Source organism: Coffea arabica, chromosome 1e (genome assembly GCF_036785885.1).
Source record: "Coffea arabica cultivar ET-39 chromosome 1e, Coffea Arabica ET-39 HiFi, whole genome shotgun sequence".
Taxonomy (NCBI): Eukaryota; Viridiplantae; Streptophyta; class Magnoliopsida; order Gentianales; family Rubiaceae; genus Coffea; species Coffea arabica.
In genome coordinates this window covers 51,256,457-51,279,247 of record NC_092311.1, presented here as the reverse complement: position 1 = coordinate 51,279,247, position 22,791 = coordinate 51,256,457, and the positions used below count along the sequence as shown (strand labels likewise).

The 22,791-nt window shown below is 38.3% G+C and overlaps 2 protein-coding genes across 3 annotated transcripts; one reads left to right on the top strand and one right to left on the bottom strand.

Moving 5' to 3' along the window:
* Positions 1-1,532: 1,532 nt before the first annotated feature.
* On the top strand, positions 1,533-4,259 carry LOC113713335 (small ribosomal subunit protein eS8). The gene is made up of 5 exons (XM_027237046.2): positions 1,533-1,667; positions 1,787-1,859; positions 2,803-3,133; positions 3,629-3,798; positions 3,904-4,259. Exons 1-5 carry the CDS (start codon positions 1,664-1,666, stop codon positions 3,986-3,988), a joined length of 663 nt encoding a protein of 220 aa, XP_027092847.1. The 5' UTR covers positions 1,533-1,663; the 3' UTR covers positions 3,989-4,259.
* Positions 4,260-8,053: 3,794 nt separating this feature from the next.
* On the bottom strand, positions 8,054-10,771 carry LOC113713328 (transcription factor bHLH62-like). 2 transcript variants are annotated; one of them, XM_027237033.2, is made up of 8 exons: positions 9,723-10,771; positions 9,389-9,607; positions 9,234-9,299; positions 9,066-9,134; positions 8,896-8,964; positions 8,596-8,799; positions 8,374-8,476; positions 8,054-8,278 (listed from the first exon to the last, which is right to left on the bottom strand). In XM_027237033.2, the coding sequence occupies exons 1-8, from the start codon at positions 10,632-10,634 to the stop codon at positions 8,241-8,243; spliced, it is 1,680 nt and encodes a 559-aa protein (XP_027092834.1). In that variant the 5' UTR covers positions 10,635-10,771; the 3' UTR covers positions 8,054-8,240. The 2 variants fall into 2 exon arrangements, with proteins under 2 accessions (XP_027092834.1, XP_071918223.1); XM_072062122.1 differs by having other exon boundaries at positions 8,596-8,964.
* Positions 10,772-22,791: the final 12,020 nt, after the last annotated feature.

Below are 22,791 nucleotides of genomic sequence, written 5' to 3'. Positions count from 1 at the left end.
ACATCTTTTCCTCCAATCTAAACCTTTGTCAGAATTATTATTATCTGCTAGCGTATGTTCTATTGGAAAATTCTGATCACAGTGTCCCAACAACTGTGGGGAGAGCCACCCGAGCTAGTGATCAAAATCAATTTAGATGCATCCATTTCAGCTCAAATGACACAAACAGGAATAGGAATTGTGACAAGAAAATGGGCAAAAAATATATAGTGAAAGCATGAGGACAGCTAAATGAGCTGAACAAAGGAACTGCTATTGTCGTAGAAGCTGAGGCCATCAAACATGCTCTAATTTTGGCTAAAGAAGTTGGCTGGAATGTCATTCAGATGTAATCAGACCGCAAGAATGACATAAAAATGATCAACTCCAGATGTGTTAGTAATAACAACTTAGCGACCGTCCGTGAGGATATTGAAGACGCGAGCGATATGTTTGACCAATGCACTTGTCCTTCATTTTACAGATCAGGCAATAGAATTAACCAAATGGATGTCAAGTCAGAAAAGCCTACCCTGTTTTCACTTAATGAAGCTGCGGAGGCAGATATAAGGGTAGTTGCCCTTTTTTTGTAACTATCCTTGTGTTATCAAGTATTTATAATATCACTTATTATCGTTTGACAAAACAAAAAGTCCTAGGACTTCCATGTATTAATTTTCACTTAACCCTAATAAAATTCCAAAATTAGGTATTCTTAGCATTTCAAAGCAGCACTTGTAAGTCATACCTATTTTCTTTAATTTGTTTTATTCTCCCTTTCCATGAGATAAATGTGCATGCTCCAAATAATTTATGAACCACAGTCAATAAAACGAAGGGTGCAAATGAGTCGAATCAAGTCGAATTTTGACCTAATCGAGGCGACTCTCAACCTAGGTTTATAAGCTTGGGCTCGACGAGCACAAAATGTAAAGCTCGAGCTCGAGCTTAAAAAAATAAAAAAAATTTAACAAATAATAAAATATTAGGGATATATATGTAATTTTACTATTAAAATAAAAGAATATATATAATCAAGTTCAAGCCGACTCGCAAACTAACGAATTTAGTATTTTTTATCTCGATTTCGAGTTCGAATTTGACTTGGTCAATTCAAACTTGACTGAACTTGGACTCGAGCCACTCGCAGCTCTACGTAAACAAAGAAAAAAAATGACAGTAACAAACTGCAAAGCTCAATGTTCCCAAACCCAAACCAAAAAAAAAAAAAAAGAAAGAGGGAAGGCTTATAAAACGAAAAAAAGTTTAAAAAATAAAATAAAAAGTGACATTGAGTAGTAATTGGTAAATGCCAAGGAAATATTGGACTAATGGTTAGGATTGAAATTCCAATATTTGGAGATTTTGGATTCGAATCCCCCTTCATTCTCTCAATTTTTTAAATTTCATTCATCTCCCGGTGGAGATTTTTTTTTAAAAAAAATTAGTGCTGAATTGGAGACTACCAAGAAAACAAAAATCAAAAGACAAGCCCAAGTGAGCTAGGCCCATCTGGACGGAAGCCCAGTTGCATTGTCCCATTTAGGGTTTTAGCGCTGTTCCATCGGTATCTGAAAGATTTCGAACCATACTAGGTTTTGCTTTTCAGAGCAGAGAGGACTTTGCAGGAAGACTCGTTAGAGTAAAATCTCTCATTTCTTCAAGGCAGCTGCTCTAATCCAACATGGGTATCCTCCGAAAAATCCCTGCTTTCTTGCACTCTCTCTTCGTCTATCAATGACTTTTAAATGGCCTGCTGGGTTTATATTTATGTAATTGTGGATTGTTCTGATGGAATTTTGAATAGGTATCTCGCGGGACTCTATGCACAAGAGGCGTGCCACTGGTGGCAAGAAAAAAGCTTGGAGGAAGAAGCGCAAGTACGTTTGCTGTATTTAGTTTATCTTTGCTGTTGTGGCTCATATTTGGCTAGCTTATTCATGGTGGATTCATCCTCTTGTTAGCTATAGCTTTGGTCTTTTTTGATGTGACATTGAATGGGTTGAACATGAAATTTGGGTTCATACTTGAGAGATCAATTTTCTTTTAATTTTTTGTACTGGCTGACTTTCATTTTTCCAATGGGGTGTTGGAGTTTATGCATTTTGGTTTTGGCCAACGGGTTGAGAGCAAAAGATGTCCAGGATTTGTTCTTTCCTACACGATCTGAATTTGAATTATTTTGGTGTTCCTCCGATGTTCTGATCGTTGTGTGTGGAACTAATTGTAGTATGGAAAGAAGAAGAAAATGATTGTCCCATTTTCTCGAGTCTTTATTTCAAAGTGATGAATGCGGCGTTATATAGAGTAGTTGTGTTCCTGGTTTTACAGATTTCGTTTCTCGTTGTTGAGCTAAGTGAACTTGCTCTTTTTAGTTGACATTGTACTTATGGATTTAACTACCTCTTGCTGCTTCTATATACCTGTGCATCTTTACGGCATTAATTAAGTGCCTTTCGTCTGTATCAGCATGTTTTGTTCGGATTTTAATACTCATGACTTCTTTGCAATGTAGTGGCTATGACTTCCACAATTAAGTTTCAATTTGTCTCGTGTTTTTCATCTTATATAGATGTAATTTTTATGTGGTTTTGTTTTCCCCATTTCATGCAATTGCTGCTGCCTGCTTTCCAATAGAACAAAGTTTTTGCACTATGTTTTGTCCCATGATAAATATTGAGGTATTCCTCATGTGTGGTCCAAATTAGGAAAAAACCCGGCATGGTTGGTTGTGAAACTGGTTCTGCATTTACTGCACACGTTTGTCTGCTTTGTCTTGGGCTTCTGCCTGATATATATATGTTTTTTGTTTCTTTTAAAAAGGTATGAGCTTGGTCGCCAGCCAGCAAACACTAAGCTCTCAAGCAACAAGACAGTCAGGAGAGTCCGTGTCCGTGGAGGCAATGTGAAGTGGAGGGCCTTGAGGTTGGACACAGGAAACTATTCTTGGGGTAGTGAGGCTGTCACTCGGAAGACCCGTATTCTTGATGTGATGTACAATGCCTCAAACAATGAGCTTGTCAGGACGCAAACTCTCGTGAAGAGTGCAATTGTTCAGGTTGATGCAGCCCCCTTTAAGCAGTGGTACCTTCAGCATTATGGTGTTGACATTGGTAGGAAGAAGAAGGGGCCTGCTAAGAAGGATACCACTGAGGTATATTGACATCTGTAGTCAATCTTATATACGCTAATAGCGTACACACTCATGGTTGGATGCATGACACATATACAACATTTGGATATCAAATTCAAATTCAAATTATTTGTTATGCATCCAATGATGATAGTGTATAAACTATCAATCTATAGAAGATGAATCCTTTTGTATATGGTAATAAGCACTTTAATTGTGTGAGGATACCTGCGTCCACCATAATCTCCTTCAACAATTCTACTTCAAGTAGTTTGTATTATTGTATTTAGTAATAAGCACTTTAATTGTGTATAATATGCATATACTAATTTGTTGAACCAATCCTCACCCTTTGGAAGATTGGTTACTTTTCTTTCTGCACCTTAGTGGAGCACCCAATAATTGTGACCAATCTGGAAAGAAACAAAAAGAAAAAGAACCAAGGGAACAGTGTTTCTGATGTTTCCAACTAGCCAAATTCCATGATATTTACTTGCTTGTACTATTATATGGCAGGATGGAGAGGCTACTGCTGAGGAAACTAAGAAGAGCAACCATGTTGTCAGGAAACTTGAGAAGCGCCAGCAAGGCCGCACACTTGATCCTCACATTGAGGAGCAATTTGGGGGTGGTAGATTGCTGGCCTGCATATCTTCTCGCCCAGGTCAATGTGGCAGAGCAGATGGGTAAGCTCAAGCAGTCATACCGGCTTTTTTTATTTTAGTTTACTACTGTTTCTCAGTTGCAGCGCCATCACACTTGTTTGCTCTTGTTGGATGAGTTTTTTGCAGTTACATCTTGGAGGGTAAAGAGCTCGAGTTCTATATGAAGAAAATTCAGAGGAAGAAAGGCAAGGCTTCTGGTGGTGCTGCTTAATCAGAATTCTATGTTCTTTTCTTGGGGGTCTTATCATAGAATTTTAGGTTTTTATGCTTCCTTAAGCTTTTGTCACCTGTACTTTAGCGGCACAGGAAAGGTTGCTGGAACATTTTCAGCTACTTAATTGCTAAAATTTTGAGTCTTTTCTTCTCCCTTTATGAATTAATTATATGGTCGTTGTTAGACATTTCAGAGTACTAGTCTTTGACAAGCAAGCTGTCTGATTTGCTCGTGCTTTAAATTCGAATTTCCACCTCTTTTGAACTTCTTTATGTTTGCCCTCATTTCTTTTCCCATTTGATCCCCATGAATCTGTTCGAAAATTTGACCGTTTTGGTGTGTTATTGTCAGCTGCAGTTTCTCGTCTCGTAGTTACTAACACTAGACCTGAAAAGCGTTTTACAATTTGACAAACTGAGAAGCTTGTTCTCCACAAAAATTGGTGATGCGGGAGGTCAAGGTTCTAACAAATTATCACATACCTCCCTAACAAATTATCACAATATGTGACGGTCTTCATTGATCAGTTTCGATGGAGTTTTTATTTGCATCAAGTCCCCTCCTCTCCCTAAAATAGGTTAGGTTAGATTATAGAAATTTTATCATATCGACAAAAAAAAAAAAGAGAAGCTTGTTCTCCGGAGCGAAAAGATTTAGCCGGTTGACCTCTAGGTCGTTGAGGCGGGCCAATGGGGTAATATGGGTGACTGCACATGTCGGTACACGTTTAGGCAATGGACTCCCAGGGCCCAGTTGCTTACAAGCAGTGTGTGTTGGGTAAGTGGCCCAGTTGCATTAGCGCTCTTAGCACAATTATCCTGAAATAGGCCTTATTGTTGCGTGCTGCCCGAGTGGCGTTACGTGACATCTTCCGAACCCGCTAAGTCAGCCTCAAATCTTGGCCTTCCAAATCGAGCCTGAAGGCCGAAATTTGTTTTATTATTAGTTTTTTTTTTGTCAGCAAAAATACATTTGTATAACCTACTCTATCCTAATCTAGGGGGAGGGGGAACCTAAGGAGGTTGTTGTAGGGGGCTAGTGGGTATACAGACCCAACTAGACCAAAGGAGTGTTCTGACACAATCTTTAGATTTTTTTTCACCTACAACCCAAGGAGGAACTTAAGTCCCTCCCTGATGGCCACTGAGCCATTGGTCCCGTGGTTGTTTTATTAGTAGTTCAATAGTCGAAATACAAGTATTAGTGCAGATTAGGCACCATATTGCTTCTTCCCTCAAACTACACGAAAATAATAATAATAACCACCATCATCTGGTAAGAAGGGGAAGGCACACGCATGGACAGGTACGCGTTAACCAAATATCAGATGCATCAAAAACTTGTCCATGGAAACGCTGATTTTCCTTCCAAGTGCAGGAAAAAGCACTTAAAAAACACAGTTGTAAAGCAGGATTGGCATCGGGCAAAGTTTGGTAGAACACATTATTATAACAATGGCCCTCCTTTGTCTGTGCGTTCTTTCTCCCCCATGGAAGGAATATAATGCTCACCAAAGTGCATGGGAAAGACCATAAAAGAAAAGGACGTCCACAACCACAACTCTCTGGTTAAGAAGAAGGATATTGATTACTGCTACTTTTAGCACTACCCTTTTGCCTCAACCAAACAAAAATGTCAGCTTAGTGCATTTTCATTTTTGAATCCTTTTCTTTTTGGAATTTTATTCATCTACTACACTACACCCATATATCTATCTCTTTGCTTTTCTTTTCACCATAAAGCCGGCTAAACTTTGGATTAGACTATTCAGAATTGGACGAATAACACAGATAGATAGCTCGCAGAATCTCTCAGTGGAGGGTGATTCCCAAAAATAGTGGATCAATTGCGTTTTGAAGAAGTAAAATCCCAAATGGGGGCAAGGTCCAAGTCCTACAACATGACGTGCAAGAAAAGATGTACCCACATCATCTTTCACTCTCCCATTCGTGTGTGTTTGTAAAAGTAGAAGACTTGGAAATCCCGGGTCATTCAATTTGCAGATTCCTTAAACTCTCTGCTTCTACATGAAGCCTTCAAGAATTTTTGAAGCGACTTATTATGCAGATTGGAGCCGCCTCAAGGCACTGAAACCAGTTGTACTTGTACTCCAATCTAGTAAAAAAACCACTAATTATTTGTCCAATCAAACAGCTTGTATTTGACAAAATGAAAGAAGTTAAAGGACGAAGCCAGCACACCCAAATTCCGTGCATGGAGACATTTGGTTTTTCTCACAGGTTTAAATATACAAACGGTATATGTATTGTTCCCTACTTGCAATGTTACCCCATTTCGATTAGACAAATGCAAACGAAAGACACAAAAAAGGGCAACAAGATATATTGCTTTTGCCAAACCAATCAAAATTCGTACCACAAGCTTAAGCTATTTGAGGGTCATATAGGATTTCTAAATAGCGACATTTTGCACGCTTCTTTCTATCTCCTCCCTCAAGGTCTCCCCCTCTCTTTCTCTGTCTTTTTTTTTTTTTTGGTGGGGATGGGTTTTGGAGTGGTGGATTTAAAATCAATTAAGCTTGAATGATCACTCGTGCTAGAGACATGGTTTAAAGTCGCAGTCACGGTCCGGACCGTTTCACATTGATCTCGATATATCAATCATGATGTCGGCAAGACGTAAATTTTTGAAATATTTAATATTATAAAAATTATTTTAAAAAATTAAAAAAATTAGCAAAAATAATAAAAATTTAAATTGACTCGGGATGATTCGGAACAACTCGGACTTGACTTGGAATATACTACTACTTACTTGTATGACCATCCATTAGGTATACTTCATTCCTTGTGTCTAAAATTACAGATAGTTCAATGAACTTTAGATTATGATGTCGGTAAACAGTGAATTCTGTGTTTAATTTAATGAGAATTTTTGTTGTTATTATTATTTTTTTTTCTAAAGAAGATGATCGAAGCCTAAAAGACATCTTTCAAACAGGGGAAATAATTGAGAGACATGCATGTGTGTGTATATATATACATGATTGCTTTGTTGTCTAATTCGTGTTATGCGACAAGTCTGTCACTTAAACAAATTTGTTGAATAGTATACTAATTTGTTGTTTAACTCTTCCCGAGTGAAAAGATCGTCTCAAAAGAATCTTTCTGATAATTGCATCACACACACACACACTGATCAGGAGACCAATAATACAAAACTCTCATTAATTTAAAATATGTAAAGGCTGCAACGCAGCAGAAATCTTTTGTTAAACCCAATAAGCTCTTCTTGATTGTTAACAAACCGCCTCCCATCCAATTAGGTAATATATATCTATCTCCCTTGGACTAGAGGCATCTTTCCATACCTCAAAACTCCACTACATTGCCTTCACCTTTTCCTGTTCATAAATATATATATATATATTTTTTTATTTTTTTTGAAAAGAGGGAGGGACGCTAAAAGGATATAAAATCAAAGCCAGATTCATTGGGTCTAGTCAGAATCTCACCAATTGCCAACCTGGGATTCTTTTGGTGCCATATTTTCTTTTGTTATATCATGCAAACTGAATAGTTCCAAATCTGCTTGATTGGCTCATTTTCTTTCTTCTTCAGCTGCCACAGTGAAAGAAGGTTCTGTCGCTGGGTGGGTAATAGTAGTAGTAATCCTGAAAAATAATTCAAGAGCCCAAAAATTGTGGCATGAATCGTGGTGGTTGACTAAAGCTCCGGTTAACCCCGAGTCTTAATCATTTGTATTAAGACTTTTGCAAATAGGAGGTACCCACTCATACAGCTGGTTACAACAGCATTAGTGAAAAATCATAGCCACCAGAAAACGCGATTTGACATGATGCAACTTTGACACCAACCCAATGAAAATCTAATAAAGATTCTTCCTCCGTCTATCTTGTTCAATTGAATAACCACCACCGATCCAATTTTGGGACAATGAGAGCTCTTAAAGAAAAGCTGATGAATTATCATTGCTCGAACAAGAATATATATTACTATATATATCTTACAGAGATGATAGTGCTGTACGTTGCACTGGAATACACATGATTATCTAGTCAAAGAAATATGCTACCGATAGTGTAGTACAGTAACCTCCTAATAAAAATGCTTCCAGGCAAATCAATCACTGACAGAGAGATTAGACCTATAAATGGGTGACAGCCCATTCATCAAAAAACCAATTGAACTGCTAGTCTCTTCGTATATGTACAGTAGTAGCCTACTCTTGCTTCCAGGCCTTGACTTGAAAATAAGGTACGCAGTGCTCAAAGCTCAATTTTCATGCGGGACGTTTGGTTTGCAACTGCAAGATAACGAATCCATTACAACCTTAAAAGAAACTAATAAGGCGAAATTATACGGTCATATATAATTCCCCGTTTCTCTTTTTATCTTTACCAGGAAAGGTTTGTGAATGGAATAATGCTGCATCCGTGTCAGGGTTATGGCTGTACCCCATCCGAACAATGCTGTGCAAGTCATCTTCGCAGAATCCGGGGAACTGGATCAAATTGATGCATAGAATTAAATGATGGAAAAAAAATGTATCCAACCGTGTTATTTTTCCTTTGATTCTGTTCTGTACTGACATTAACCCCACAATTGTCCGTGGAAAATCACCTGAGATAGACCTTCAGTAAATCCATCTAGATGAGGTAATTGAAGTCCTAGGTTGCGGCACAATGCAGTAGTGTCTATCTGGTCCACTGAGCCATTGTTGCTCTGTAGTTCCTGATTTTGTTGGGACGGGTTCTTGTACAGAGCTGGTTCCGAGGTATCCATTGGGAACAGGGGGGGAGGTAAAGAGGCATTTGGTTGATATAGCTGAAGATTCAGGAGGGGACCAGTGCATCTCAGTTCAATGGAATTAAATTTGAGGATATAAACAACAATTTTACACGAAAGATACAATACGCTTACATCCTTAGATAAGATATTATCCATGTTATCTAATCTTGGATTGACTGAAGCTAACTTCATCGACAGGAACTGCAGTGAAAAGCACAAGAAGATCATTAGCAGAAGTGAAGTGACACACAGTATTGATTAATAATGAACCGTGTAGACATGCCTAACTGATTTTCATTCACCTCGACTTGGCGTTGCAATGATTGGACATAATTTATAATCTCATCGAGCATAAGGGCTTTTCCAGTCACCTAGATGACAAAGTCAGACATGTTACTACAAAAATCCCTTGTACAGTAAGTCTAAAGCGCTACTAAAAGAAAATCCCAATTGCAACTTTGTCTAGGCACCTTATTGCAGCCTGGTACAAGATCTTGGAGAAGCTTCATTCTTTCACTGATCTTCTCTCGTCTGACCTAATTAAATCATAATAGAAACAAAGCAATTAGAAAAACCGGAAATTCATGATGGAATGATTCTCCTAAAAAATGGATATATTGCTCACTCTTTCTGCTAAACTGTGGCTGTCTGTAGCTTGACCCCTTCTTGCTCTGACATGAATGTAGTCCTTGGGAGGCTCAGGGGGCCTCTGATTTGCCTTATCATCCCCAGTTTTGTTGTCGCTACCCTTCCTCTCCTCAATTTTAACGCCTTGATCATCACTCGCAGTGGCTTCCGTCATCTTGGATCGCTTCGCATTTGAATCAATATCCGCTTCAGCTCCCTGGAGTGAATATCTCTCCCAAATTAATTACTAATCACTTTCTCAACTCACTTAAAACTATAGAAAAAGAAATTGGTCAAGGGTGGGGTCGGTTCAATTTTCCATGAAACAATACCTTGTTATGATTAGCCGCCTGACTTGAACCATCTTCCTTGGCTTTTCCTCTGGCAACAGCTTTCCTTTTCCTGGGATTCGATTCATTGGGAGTTTTCAACCCAGTTTCCCCACTTGGCACTTGCTCAGATACAGAGGACTCCTCGTTAGAATTGGCAGCAGCTAGAGGTACTTTGTTCACCGTGTTATCTGAACTCGGAATTAGGCCATCGATAGGCCTCGTCTCCATCTGGGATTGACCTAAATTGTTGTTTTCGAGTGGAGGAGATCCACCTCGCTTGAGCAAAGGGCTACTTGAGGCCCTCGGCAACTTCCCATTCGCCACGGTTGGAGTACTGGATCCATATGGCAACTCCGCATTATTATGTACTCCAAACTGACTCGTTCTGCCGTTGAAACTGCGACTCCCAAAGCAAGAAAACTTGGCAGCCCGCTCGGCAAATCCTGGATCAGCCGAGAGGGCAGGCAAAGGCGGGTTCGGGGCCACAGAATTTCGCAAATTGGAGAAATTCTCGTTCAAAACCGGCGCCTGTAGCTTAGGTGGGGAGCTCAAGGGCATTGTACTGTAGCAAGAAGTGTTACAGCTAGCATAAGAAGCTGCGCCGGGTGGAAATGGCTGCGGCAGGTCCCCGGAGCTGCAAACGGGGCCCAGTTTTTTAATTAATTCTCGGAATGCAAGAGCCTCAACAGGCACAGAGGAATTGGGGGCCATGGCGGATGACACCACTGAGCTCAAAGCCGAGCCATGTCGGGCATAGTGATCAGCTGGTTTGTCCCAATTGGGATTCAAACAACAATTTGAAGCCTCGCCCGACGAGCAATTTAGCTCCGGAGCTGGGGAGAAAGAATTCCAGGCTTCAAATTGGAGAGGCAGTTGAGTTCCAGCAGCATTCAGGAAATACTCTTTATCCATGGAGCTTCTGTACCTTTTGATTTTCGTTATGCCTCTAAATTTTGGTACTTATTTTACTTGCATAAATTAATTATACTACAGTTACAAGAAACAGGGTGATCGGAAAAGAAAGTAGGAGTCGCAGTGAAAGGGAGAGAAAGAAGAGAAAGGGGGAAGGGAAAGGGGAGGGTGCTGATGAAGTTATATAGTCGAAAAGGGAACGGTTTTTTTGACCTTTTGTGGCTTATTTTAGGGTACGTTTGGTTAGATGTAAATAAATGTCTTCCGCTGGGAATGTTTTATTTTATTTAGTATCCAACTACGCGCCAAAATCCATTTTCGAGACAATTTGTTGATATTTTAGTGACAAATGAAAAATTCTCGCACAAGGTTCTGTTTGGTGTAAAAAAGTATTAGCATGATAGGATAGATTCTACAATAACAACTATAAGGAGATTTTGACAAATAACAACTATAAGGATGGTAATTGATAGAGTAACTAAAACTAGTCAGAATCTTTACAAATATAAGGAAGAGTAACTTTCGAAGTAAAAATATGCTTAATAACAGCAGTTCTAGTGGTCTAAATGAACAGTCCAAAAGGGGACTTGCACTAGTGCAGTTTAAAAATTCTTTGCTATGTATGTGTGTATATATATATATATATATATGTTTTTGATGCGCCCAAAAGTGCACGTCTCAATTCTCAAACCAACCAAACACAACTTTATCTATTTTTCCCTTTTTTCCTTTTGGTTTTTGGAGAGTAAATTTCTTCTTCTTGTCTACAATGATGTTTTTTAATTTGGACCGTTAAGTGAATTGGATGAGTTTTCAATTCACGGTTCGATTTTGTCTGAATTTTTTTATTTATTATATAAATTAGATGACTTTACAATTTAAAAGAAAAGGAATAAAAATTTAATATGAATCGATTTAAAAGTTCAAATTTTGGTCGGTTCTTAATTGAATTTGACTAATTCAATTAATTTTTTGGACATTATTGTGATCGGTTCATGATGAGTTTGTAATTTGATCGATCAAACCGACTGATTCTCCCATTTTCAAATTTTCTCATAACACCGGAGGCGTGAAAAGCGGAGGAGAGGGGCGGACTTGGACTTAGTATTCAGTCACTGGTGCCGGGCCTCGAACGTCAAAGCACCAAATATGTACTCAAGCCTACATTGCTGTCTGGAAATTACCACCATCAATGTTTTAAGTACAACGTAGAACCCTCCAACCCTCGCATTGTTCACATCACATTTCATGCTTTCTACTATTATATATATTTCGCAACTTCGTTCCGGGCCGCTGCTGTAACCATTCAACTTTATAGGTTTTGCCGAAACTTTACCACAAAAAGTGCTTTTGCAATTTACCGCCGTCCATTCGACATTTCTACTCCACTCAATCAAGTGAGTTCTTATTATTAGGCGCAAAACAAAAGTATGTTGTTATTATTATCTTTTTAAGTGGTAACCCAAGATTCAGTATTAGTGCTTGGATAGTTGCATTTCGATCTCGTGTAAAGTGATGGATAGAAAGGTATATCATAGTATTTAGTTTACCTCTTCCATGGCGTTTGGTTTTTTTTTTTTTTTCAAAAAAAAAAAAAATCTTCCTTCTCACACCGTTGTTGTACGTCTAAGAGCGAAGAACAAGATTTGAATCTTAAATTTGACAGCGAAAAAAAGAGCCTAAGAACCTCCTTTGCCCACCGACCACTTCCAAAGTTTGATTTTTCTGTCTTTTTTCTTTTTTTTTTGGGGGTTGTCACCCTGTTGAAGGATGAAAGGCTGAAGCTCTCGGGCTTAGCACCACACAATTTGGTGCTTAATTACACCGAGTCCATTCCTCGTTTTCTATCCTCAGCTGTCCAGTAAAATAAAAAAGGGTTGAATTTTTTATACTACAATGATTAGAGTCAACAGAAGTTGTCTGTGTGGATTAAAGTCAAAGCTTATTCACTAGAGTGTTAAGAAGTCTAATTAGTAAAATAGCTTTCTACTGACGATTTGCATTCTTTATCACAGGAAATGCTTTTAATTAGTGCTATTAACGTCTACGGATTGATCTTTTCATTTTTGTTTCTCTCTTTCTGTTTTTTTAAAAAGAAAAAAATTTTATCTTCTTGAAGGGAGCTAAAAATCGTTAACGTGTTTCGGGCAGGTCAATCATTGCATTAACTTCCATTTTCTCCGGTTGAACCGGTTTTGGTGGGGGATTCATACATCCGTTAGAAAGAAATTTCCAGTAATTACGCAGCTCTGTTTCTGAGGTAGCGAAATTAACATTTAAAATTCCACAATTTTCCACAAATGTTTCCCACCCTTTGGACACCAAGGAAAGCAACCGCTTCGGCGGTTAATTATTTATGGACTTTTGGAGAGGATATTTCTCTAATGACAAAGTTTTGGTAATGAGTCAATTTTAAGATTTTGGGGAGGAAGAACCGGCATTTGTTGAAATTTTTTTTTTTTTTTTTTTGGTTGGATGTCAGTAGCAACTGGGAAGATAAATGGCAAGAAAATGTTGGTGTAAAAGTCTAAGAACTGACAGAAAAAACTAAACGAAGTGAAAGTTGACATAAGCAGAGATCACGGCAACTCAGATGGGGTTAAGTCAAGCTAAATGGAGCCTTTGACAAATAGTTCGGGATTTGTTCGAACAATCTGCAGATTTAGAACTTTGATGATTAGCAGCAGTGTATACTACTTACTACTATATAGCTTGAGCCCAGAGATTGAATGATATACTATAATTTATAAATAAATAGCAGTGGATCTTCATCGTCTAAGGACCTACGTGATTAGATAAACCACAGAGGATCTCTCTTTTAGAAAAACTACTACTATTCCACAGATTAGTGGAAATGGCGTTGTTTTGCGTTCAATGAAGCCCAGTAGATGGCTGAGAAGAAAGAGGTACGATCACCTTTATGCAGCCTATGCCTCAAAAATCAGCCGGCGCCATTTGTTTGGCAGAGAAACCAATCTTTTCTTTTCCATCTACAATTCAACATCGTAGGCGGTCTCATCACTGCACTTTGGGAGGAGCCTGGATCATACACCCACATAAATTTGTTTCCATTCACCTTATTGCTCCAATTTAACAATATTTTTATTTTTATTTTTAAAGAAAAAAGGCCATATGATCTGATCTGATCTGATCAGCAGGCAGTTACAGTCGAAAACTCTCTGGTCATTGCAGGTATTTTTTTTTGTTTTTCAGAAAGAAAGAAAATACTTAAAACCTTGCTAAACGGGGCAAGCGCCGAAAGCCGTTGGGGGATGGTAGGGTGGTAGCTAGGTTGTGCAGTTGTTTTGTAGTACATTATACAGAAAAGGGAAATGGGAAATGAATAATAATTTTTGTAAGCAAGCCTATGCTTGTCGTTAGGTGTGTGTCAGACTGAGACATAAGAAGAATGGTTCAGCGGTCTGGGGATGAATGATAATCATAAATGAAGGTATACACCATACAATGATGTCCTTTTTGTCTTGTATATTTCAAGTTGAACAGACACCATTTAATTTAAGCCAAAGCATTTATGGTAAGCTGCAGCAGCTCTGCTGCTGGGTAGCTTTCTTGGACTAGAGACTGGAGAGTCAACACATTTCAGCTCAAAGAAGATCAATCAAAGAATGCATGGCTGACCCGGCATTCTTCCATCTCCAATAAATAATCATTCCGTCCACTCTTCCTCATCATATTAAATATGCATCAACGATTTTGCCAACCCTGAACCTAGCTATCATCATCATCTCCCTTTTCTCTCCTCTTCGGATAATGCCATGATAAAAGAAAAGAAAAGAAAAACAAGGGAATAAAGCGATTGTGCTGATTTGCTGAAATGCACCAATTGTAATTGCATCACCCCGTCATCAATTCACTCTGGCACAACAAAGAAGAAAAAGGAAATAGCAAGATGCAGACATCGTACTCTGAGCTAGTTGTTTCACTCTGCGGTTACCAGAAGATTCTGTTGGTATTAGCACTACTTTTTTAACTTTGGGGGAAGATAAACTAATGGCGGTGAGGTGTCCTAAGCCATAAAGTCCGACCAAACAAATAGTAGGCGTCTTGGATCCAACTAACGCAAGGAGATGAAAGATGGTCAGTCAGTAACAAACAATTTGGAGATGAAAGCAGAGAACTATTTATTAGTAGTAACTAGTAACTCCAACTCTTCACACCACGTGGAAGATGATCTTTCTTGATTTGTTGTTTGATTGGTAGAATAAAGCAGCAGGTTGATTGCATTGGTGGAGTAGTTAGCATAAAAATTGTGGTCAAGATCCAACCACCGCTGAGTAAAACTTTTGTTCCATAGCTGACCGGGAAGCTCTAGTATATACCCTCAATTTTGGAGGATCTGTCACTGTCTGATGCTATCTATCAAGACAATTATGAAGACGGCAGTCGTCTCCTTCAACACATATTATTACTTCATAGCTCTCTGTCCACTGGCGAAGATACTAGTAGTTGATTGCCAGCATCTTTTGGGCGGGCTAGTTGATTGCCATTATGCTAATGAGATTTTGTCCTGTCCAAGACGTGCTCCGCATTCCCAGCTTCCAACCAACCCTGGAAATCCCAGAAAAAAAAATCAACTCCTCTTGAGTCTTGACCAATAATTCCAGATAGACAAATGGAGTCGCTTAATATCAACCTGTACTTTAGATTCCAAGTACTGGCTTAATATCACTCCTTTATTTACTCCTAAGTGAGTGAGTATTAATTGCCGTCTTTTGATGTCCTAACGCAGTGGAAAAGAAGAGTTGCAGTTTTTGTTACGCTGTCTGTGTCAAGTAATCTTCTGATCATAAAAGAAATTGGAAGCTGTTTTGTTGGTCTATGCGGTGCCGGGTACCTACTACAACATGCTGCTGTTTAGCATTGCATAATCAAGATCCCATGAGGCCTGCACTTAAAAATATTAAACCTTAACGGTTAAGGAAAAAGAAAAAGAGTAAGCCTTGTCCTTGTCAAAATGCTGTCTCTCCAAAATAAATAAATAATACAAAATGTTCGCATGATGGGGTCTGGTCTGCTTTTTCATGGTTTGCCTTTTCTTAGTTGCAGGTCACTGTAAAATACTAATACGATTACCAGCTTTATTTATTTCGCCTTTTAGTTTCTTGGTTAAACTAAGAGTACACCCTACACTAAGGAAGGCTGCGTATGATGTCGCAATTAGGTTGTGTTATATGCACTCCGATTTGCAAACAAAAATTTTGTAGATGTTGTCTTTAGTTTAGAAACAACGAAGCTCGGTAACGTAAGGTTTTGCACTCGCTAATTCTGAAATCGACAAATTTGTTTATGTCACATTATAAAGCTCGTTAACCTACAGTTCGAGTCATCCCGAAATAGATGGGGAATCACTGTTGATTTTTTTTTTTTTTTTTTTTTTTGAAAGAGAAAGAATTATAAAAAAAAAACTGAGATCATTGTTGATTTCTTTCTTTTCCCAAAAAAAAAAAAAAAGAGCCATGGCTGAGAGCTTGGGACCTTGGATTCCTGGACAGTAGATATGAGCACAAAAACTGAGTGGATTTTGGTGATTGTATGTTTGCACCAAATGCTTACTTGAGAACGGACTTGCCGTTGGGCTCAATCTGCGTTGTTGAAGACTTGAAGGTGCATCCTCCGCGTCATGGTTGGTCCAATACCACCATCCGTCTGTTAAGACCACGTGAACTAGCTTTTAATTCTATAGGAGGGCCAGACACGGCCCCGATACAAAAGCCCATTTAAGATTTCCCTCCCTTTCATTTATTCTTCCCTGCAGAAGATCCTTTTTCAGCGGTGGATGGATGGGAAGACTGCGCATTAATAACCTTTGTATGCAATTTCCTTAGTTGCGCGCTAACAGAGAAATAGTACCATGCAAATTTCGATAGTTGTGCAGCACAAACTAGGAAGTAGGAGTAGATTTAGAAAAAATTCTATGGTGTTCGAAAAAAAAAAAAAAAGAAGAATGCCATAACCAACGCATTCTTGTATCTAAGGTAATAAATTTTAATGCGTCAAAAAGAATCCCCTAATACATATATTATTGCTATAGAATTTCGAATCCTTTTCTTGATTTATTCTGTGCATTTCCTATTCGATGAAAATTAAGAAGAAGTTCTGTTTCCTTATAAACTACTGCTACTCAAAAACTTAGCAAATTCAACAATGGTAGTAACTTCTTTTTTTTTTTTTTTAAATATTGTTATCAAGAACGATTCCTTTTATATGCATTCAATATAAGTTGAAACAAGTGCAACTATTTTCCTTTTCATGTTTTTCTTATCAAAAGAGGTACTGTGTGAAATTTTTGATTCAAGTCTATAGTTTTCATGAAACGTAAAAAGAATACACGTACGATAGTACCATACATATTGGACTGTATTATAATTTATAGTAGTTTGGACGAATTAATTACTTGTAAAAGGAAATTCCTATACTTGTTTTCTTTCCTTTTTAGATTTGGTATCTTCGAACTTTAATTCCCTATTCTGTTCAATACTAGGGTTACTACTTAACACTCTTAACTGCCTTCACAAAACTATATATAATACTAGGGTCTTCCTTCCTCTCCCTTCCTTCACAAGCAAAAGAAAAGCACTCGAAACAACGCAGGCAGCAGGGGAAAGAAAGACAGAGAGGAGAATTGTAGTACATTTCTAGGTTTTGAGGGGTTTAGTCAGTGACAAAAACCTAGAAACTCTTGTCTACAACTCTTGTCTGCGCCTTTGCTATTTTTGGTGTTGGTTCAACACGATGGCGTTTATGGGCAACCCTTTTGCCCTCTTGAACGGCGAAGACGACGGTGACTGTTCACAACTTCTCTCTCCCTCTAGTGCCCCGGAATCCAGAAAGCCCGTCGGCCATAATAATGGTAGCAGTTGTTTGTCTTGATTTTTTTTGCATGAACTAGTTATAGAGTTGCATAGTTAGCAATTGCATGTCTTGAAATCAAGAAAAATGGTAGCAGCAAAAATCTTCCAAACTTTTCTGTTTGACTTTCTTTCCGGTTTGCTCGTTTAATTAGGTTATTGGTGTGATATGTGGATTCTAAGACGTGCAAAATCCGTGTAAACAAAGCAATTTGGTTTTGTTGGTTGATAAGTGCAGGCTATCCGCTGTGTGTGTGTTTTTATCTTACCTTTACATGTTAATATGGGTCTTGGTAAAATTTATGCGACGCAAAATTGCATGTTGGGAAATTTTGGGAAGGCAAGAAAAGGTAATTTTTCATTTAAAGAATGTGTTTCGGCATGACGATGAACTATATGTTGAAAGTGGCAAGGGTTGAAAGTGATAAAGAAAGATGTGTTTCTTTTCTTTTCTGCGTGGAAAAAAAAAGATTTCTTTTAAACTGTGCAAATTGTGTGCTAATTTGTAACCGCAAATATCTTTCTTTTTTTTTATTATGGGAAAATTTCGTTTGTTTTCTATTTTTTAGAGAACCTTTTTCTTTTGGGTTGTGCGAATTGTATGCTAATATGTGTTCTCAAATACCTTTCTGTGCTCTTGTATTTAAAGTCCTAGTCTTGATTTTTATTTTTTGGTAAAATTTATTTTGTTAAAACCGTTGGCCCAATTAGGGGGGCAATATATCAACTGTCAGAAGGTTTTGATTATTTTGCAAAATCCGTTTTTCCAAAATTGTACTTCTAATTTGGACATGGATGTTGTGCAATCTTGGAATCTGTTTTAAGAATTGTAATTATTTTCTGCAGTCGTGAAATCTGAAAGAAGGAAAGGAAAGCAAATTGGAAGAGGAGGCAGAGAACGCGGCTCTGTAAGGAACAATAATGCCCAGGAAAAAGGCATTCAGAATAATAATTATCATAACAGCAACGATAACAGGCGCTATGATGGTGGCCAGCGGCAGAATATGGGAGATAATGGTTATCGAAAGAATGATGATGTTCACGAGCAGAACAATGTTGACAAAAGAGGTTATCGAGGAGCCAACTGGGGAAGCTGGAACAACGATTACAACAAATTTGTCAGGCGTGGAGATGGCGAAGTGAAGACTTATGAGGGAAAGGAGGCTGTTGGCGGTAACGAAGAACCTAGGAAGGGGTAAGCATCTTTTGATGAAATATCTATCAACTTAATCGCGCTGCTTGTCTCTTTCTTTATTCGCCTCGAGTAATAGTTCGTTCGTTTGAATTACAATTTTAATTGATGGATCCTTGATCTACAAACAGAAACATGCATATTAGCTAGTCTGTATATTTTATAGGTTCTTTTCGCCCCTTCAAAGTAGGATGGACAACTAAATCAGCAACTGGACTGGTTCCTGATCACTTTTGACATTGTATTCTTGCTCTTTCTTATAACAGGAACCTAATTGTGGGGGTATCTAAAGGACGAGAGCCAGAACAAATTCCTAATGGTGGAAAGGGTTTCAGTGAGCAGAAACGACAAGATAATGTAATACTTCTGCTGCATTTTTTTTGGTATGCGCTGTAAAAGTTAGTTAGTTCGATGTAGATGGGATATTCACATACTCTTTTCTTAATGTTGGTACGCAGACGATGACTTTGCAACAATATGACAAGCAGCTTCTTGAGAAGAGGAAGGCCTTGGAAGCTTTCAAGAAAGAGGAAAGGAAAGTGACAGTGGACGAGGAACTCGACTCGATGCAGCTTGTTGGCAAGAAGAAAGATGACGTTGCTTCTGCTAAGCAGGTCGGGATTCAAAAAAAACTCTCCATTTATGTTTTCATTCTCCTCGCTTTGTTTTTTCTCTCAGTTTCAACAACCATGTAAAACTTGCAATATGATATTCTTTCTGCATTATTTAGAATTCTGAGACAGAGAAGCTCAAGAAAGACGATGGCCTTGGAACGACGAATGAGAAGGTAGGATGGGTGAGTGGTCGCCATGCAATATTTGATAAAGACGCACGTGTGCCTCTTGCATATAGGAGATATACGAGGCCTGCAACCACCACCACGAAGGATGAAGCTCTTAAGGCTGGTCATTCCCCTGAAGTTCCTAGTAAAGCTCCTGAGAGTGGGAATTCCCATAGGAATCCTCCTGTCAAAACTCCTGATGTTGAGGACCGCAAACAGTTCCCCGTGCTCGAGAGGGTGTCAAAAAATTCCAACCCTTGTTAGCATAATAACTTGGACTAGTATTATCCACTACTTCTTTGAGAAGTATGTTGAACGATCATAATTTCTTTCTGGTTTACTATCTATCATTCATGAAATTTTCTTTTGCAGCTAAGCATTCAGAATTTATTTTGCCTCAGCCTTTTTGCTGCTAGTCTTTGCTCTCGTTTGTGTGTTCTTGTTGGGCATAGAATGCCCAATCGGCTAAATTATTTATGCCATGGTTGAATATGTGTTGTCTTCCCTCAGGGAAATTGTAGGATTCTAAACCAAGTCTTTTTTTTTACTACGGCTTTATTAGTTTAGGAAATTACTTATCCTAGCGTTTGTGGTGTTAGATTAATACTGCTGTGACTCGTGTGTGATGTGGCGTAAGGAATCGTACTCGGGAAATAATTTGTCTTTTCTTGCACAACTGAGTTGCATATTAACAAAGGCCTGCGGCTATGTCTTACTTCTCTTATTGGAGATTTGCTTCAAAATGCAATATAAAAGCGGAGGAGAACAATGAAGGGAAATTGCTCAATTGAGCAGAGTGCAAGAATTGTTTTAGCAATCAGTCGTCTTTACAGTTTAATAACACCATGTGTAAGGATTGACACGGACATCCCTGTATAGACAAAAAAAAAAAAAATCAGTCGTCTTTACAGTTTAATAACAACTTAAAAGATGATAAGGGTATTGAGAGACCTTTAATAGCTGTTGTATCAATTGGTTTGGACAAGAAATATTCCCTTTAATAACTTTTGTTCATTAGTTTGGACAAGGAATATTAAAATATTTAACATCATAAAAAATTTACAATACTCAAATCCAAAATTAACTACAAATCAATCTATAAAATTATTACTAAATTGTTATTTTAATAAAAAAATGTATTTAGAAATGTTTATATTTCATAATTATTAATATATTGTTTGGATTAGGTCAAATACGAGTCGGAATCTTATGTTATGTATCCAACCTGTTTTTTTTTCTTTTTTTTTTTGTTAGAGGAAACGGATTCGGATCCAGATTTGGATATTAAAATTATTTTTCAATCCAAACTCAAAAAAATTTATTGGATCCGAATCGGATCCAGATTCAAATCCATTTCATTGACACCCCTAGCGATCCCCCGTCCCCCCCCCCCCCCACCCCAGTTTAAAGCGGAGGGGAATTGCCTCCCCCCAGTTGCCATCCTTGAGAGTATCTAATGGAAACACACACACACACACGTTTGATGCAAGAAAGATTGGGCTTGTTGGCATTCACGGCAAAACTTATCGGGCCTTCATGTATTGACAGAAAACCCAATTCAGTTTTCGAAGTTTCCATGTCAGAATATTTGGGCTAATGCCCATTTTGCCTGTTGTTCTATCAGGACTCCGAAGTTCCAGATTTCGCCAGATGCCCTCAACCGACGGGCTTCCTTATGCTTACAAAATTCGTGTCTTTACTTGTATGATTCGGGCGCAGCAAACTACAGTGTAAGGTTGATTTTCCACGTCACATGGCACCATATTTATTTAGTATTATTATGGGGATGAAGAGAAATCTAGGGTGTGCAATGTGCAGTTAGTATTATTGTGGGTGCACCAGATTATAACATAATCCAGCCCTTATCTGGTTCATTTTGTACACGAGGAAAAAGACGAATGAGGAGTTGTTGTTTGTGGTGGTGTGTGCGGGGTAGGGATGCAAACGAGCCGAGCTCGAGTCGAGTTTTGGCTAATCGAGTCGAGCTCGAGTTAATTTTGTGAAGTTCGAATTCGAGTTCGAGTTCGACGAGCTCAAAATATCAAGCTCGAGTTCGAGCTTAAAAAATAAAAAAAATTATTATTATTATTTTATTTTTAAAAAATAAAAAATAAATATTTATTTTTAAAAATGAATAAAATAATAATTTTTTAACAAATAATAAAATATTAGAGATATATATATGTAATTTTATTATTAAAATAAGAAATAAAAAATATATATATAATTGAGCTCACGAGCCAACGATCTTAATGTTTTTGAACTCGAACTCGAGTTCGAGATCGACTTAATTAGTTCGAACTCGTATTCGCGAGCGGCTCGATTCGTGAAACACCCCTAGTGTGGGGGGAGGCATTTTGGAGATGACGCTATCAAGGACTGAGCCAATGACACGTCCGTGGTGTAGGGATTTGGGGCAGGGACGGTCATCAGTATGACCGTCCCTGCACGGTTAAAAATTTGTGCGGCTGAAAATTGGCCCTCAAAATTTTGTGCGGCTGAAATAACACCATGTAACTCGAAATCCGCGCCAAGTGTGGGGCCCACCACTATCTGTTGTGAAAATACATCCTGTGAAAAAAAAGTTACGCGCAGTTGAACCAATGTTACGCGCAGTTGAAATGAGCTAAAATTGGCAGGGACGGTTGCAGGTGTAGATATGCGTACGGACGGTGATCTGATCCCAGTTGGCAGCAAAAGTAACGGCAGGTGGCCGACGGAGCAGATGCAGAGGACCCCATAGCCACCTCATATCTCCAAGGACTGAACGGGATGTATCCTCCCTCCTCCGCCATCCACGACCATGACTCCATCCATCGATGTATATCATCATCCCATTATTCATCATTTAAATCTCCAATTATTCCATCTGAAGAACCGCTCTTCTGGCTTTTGCCAAATGTCTGAAGCATGGCCGTTGCTATATGTATGTTGCATTTGTAGTCCCATGCAAACCCCTTTTTTCTTGGTGCTTGCTACTAATTTGTTTCTTTTCTCCTTTTTAGTTTTATTTTTCTCGTAAATACTACTATGAGTCGTACTAAGTCGTCTAGGCCTATAGTTAGACGATAGAAATATTTTTATCGGTCAAGTGGTCGTAAAATCTTTTATTTCGATTATTAAACCATCCTCTTTCTCTCGCTTCACTGTAAGGATTGGGGCTTTTTTCTTCTTTTCCCTTTGTTTTTATAGATTACAAGCTATTTTTGAACAATATTCCAACTACTCAAAAGAAAATTGAATTTTTCCATCTGAAGATTTTATTGACTGACTTTTAAATGCTACGGAATGGACCCCTGAGTGTTTGGATTCTTG

Bases quoted from the DNA above. Each gene is read 5' to 3' on its own strand.
- LOC113713335 (XM_027237046.2), top strand. The intron at 1,860-2,802 runs GTACGTTTGCTG...TCTTTTAAAAAG, and splicing joins GCTTGGAGGAAGAAGCGCAA to GTATGAGCTTGGTCGCCAGC. The intron at 3,134-3,628 runs GTATATTGACAT...ATTATATGGCAG, and splicing joins CTAAGAAGGATACCACTGAG to GATGGAGAGGCTACTGCTGA.
- LOC113713328 (XM_072062122.1), bottom strand. From the start codon at position 10,634: ATGGATAAAGAGTATTTCCTGAATGCTGCTGGAACTCAACTGCCTCTC. The intron at 9,135-9,233 runs GTGCCTAGACAA...TTTGTCATCTAG, and splicing joins TTGTACCAGGCTGCAATAAG to GTGACTGGAAAAGCCCTTAT. The intron at 8,279-8,373 runs GTAAAGATAAAA...GTTATCTTGCAG, and splicing joins CCATTCACAAACCTTTCCTG to TTGCAAACCAAACGTCCCGC.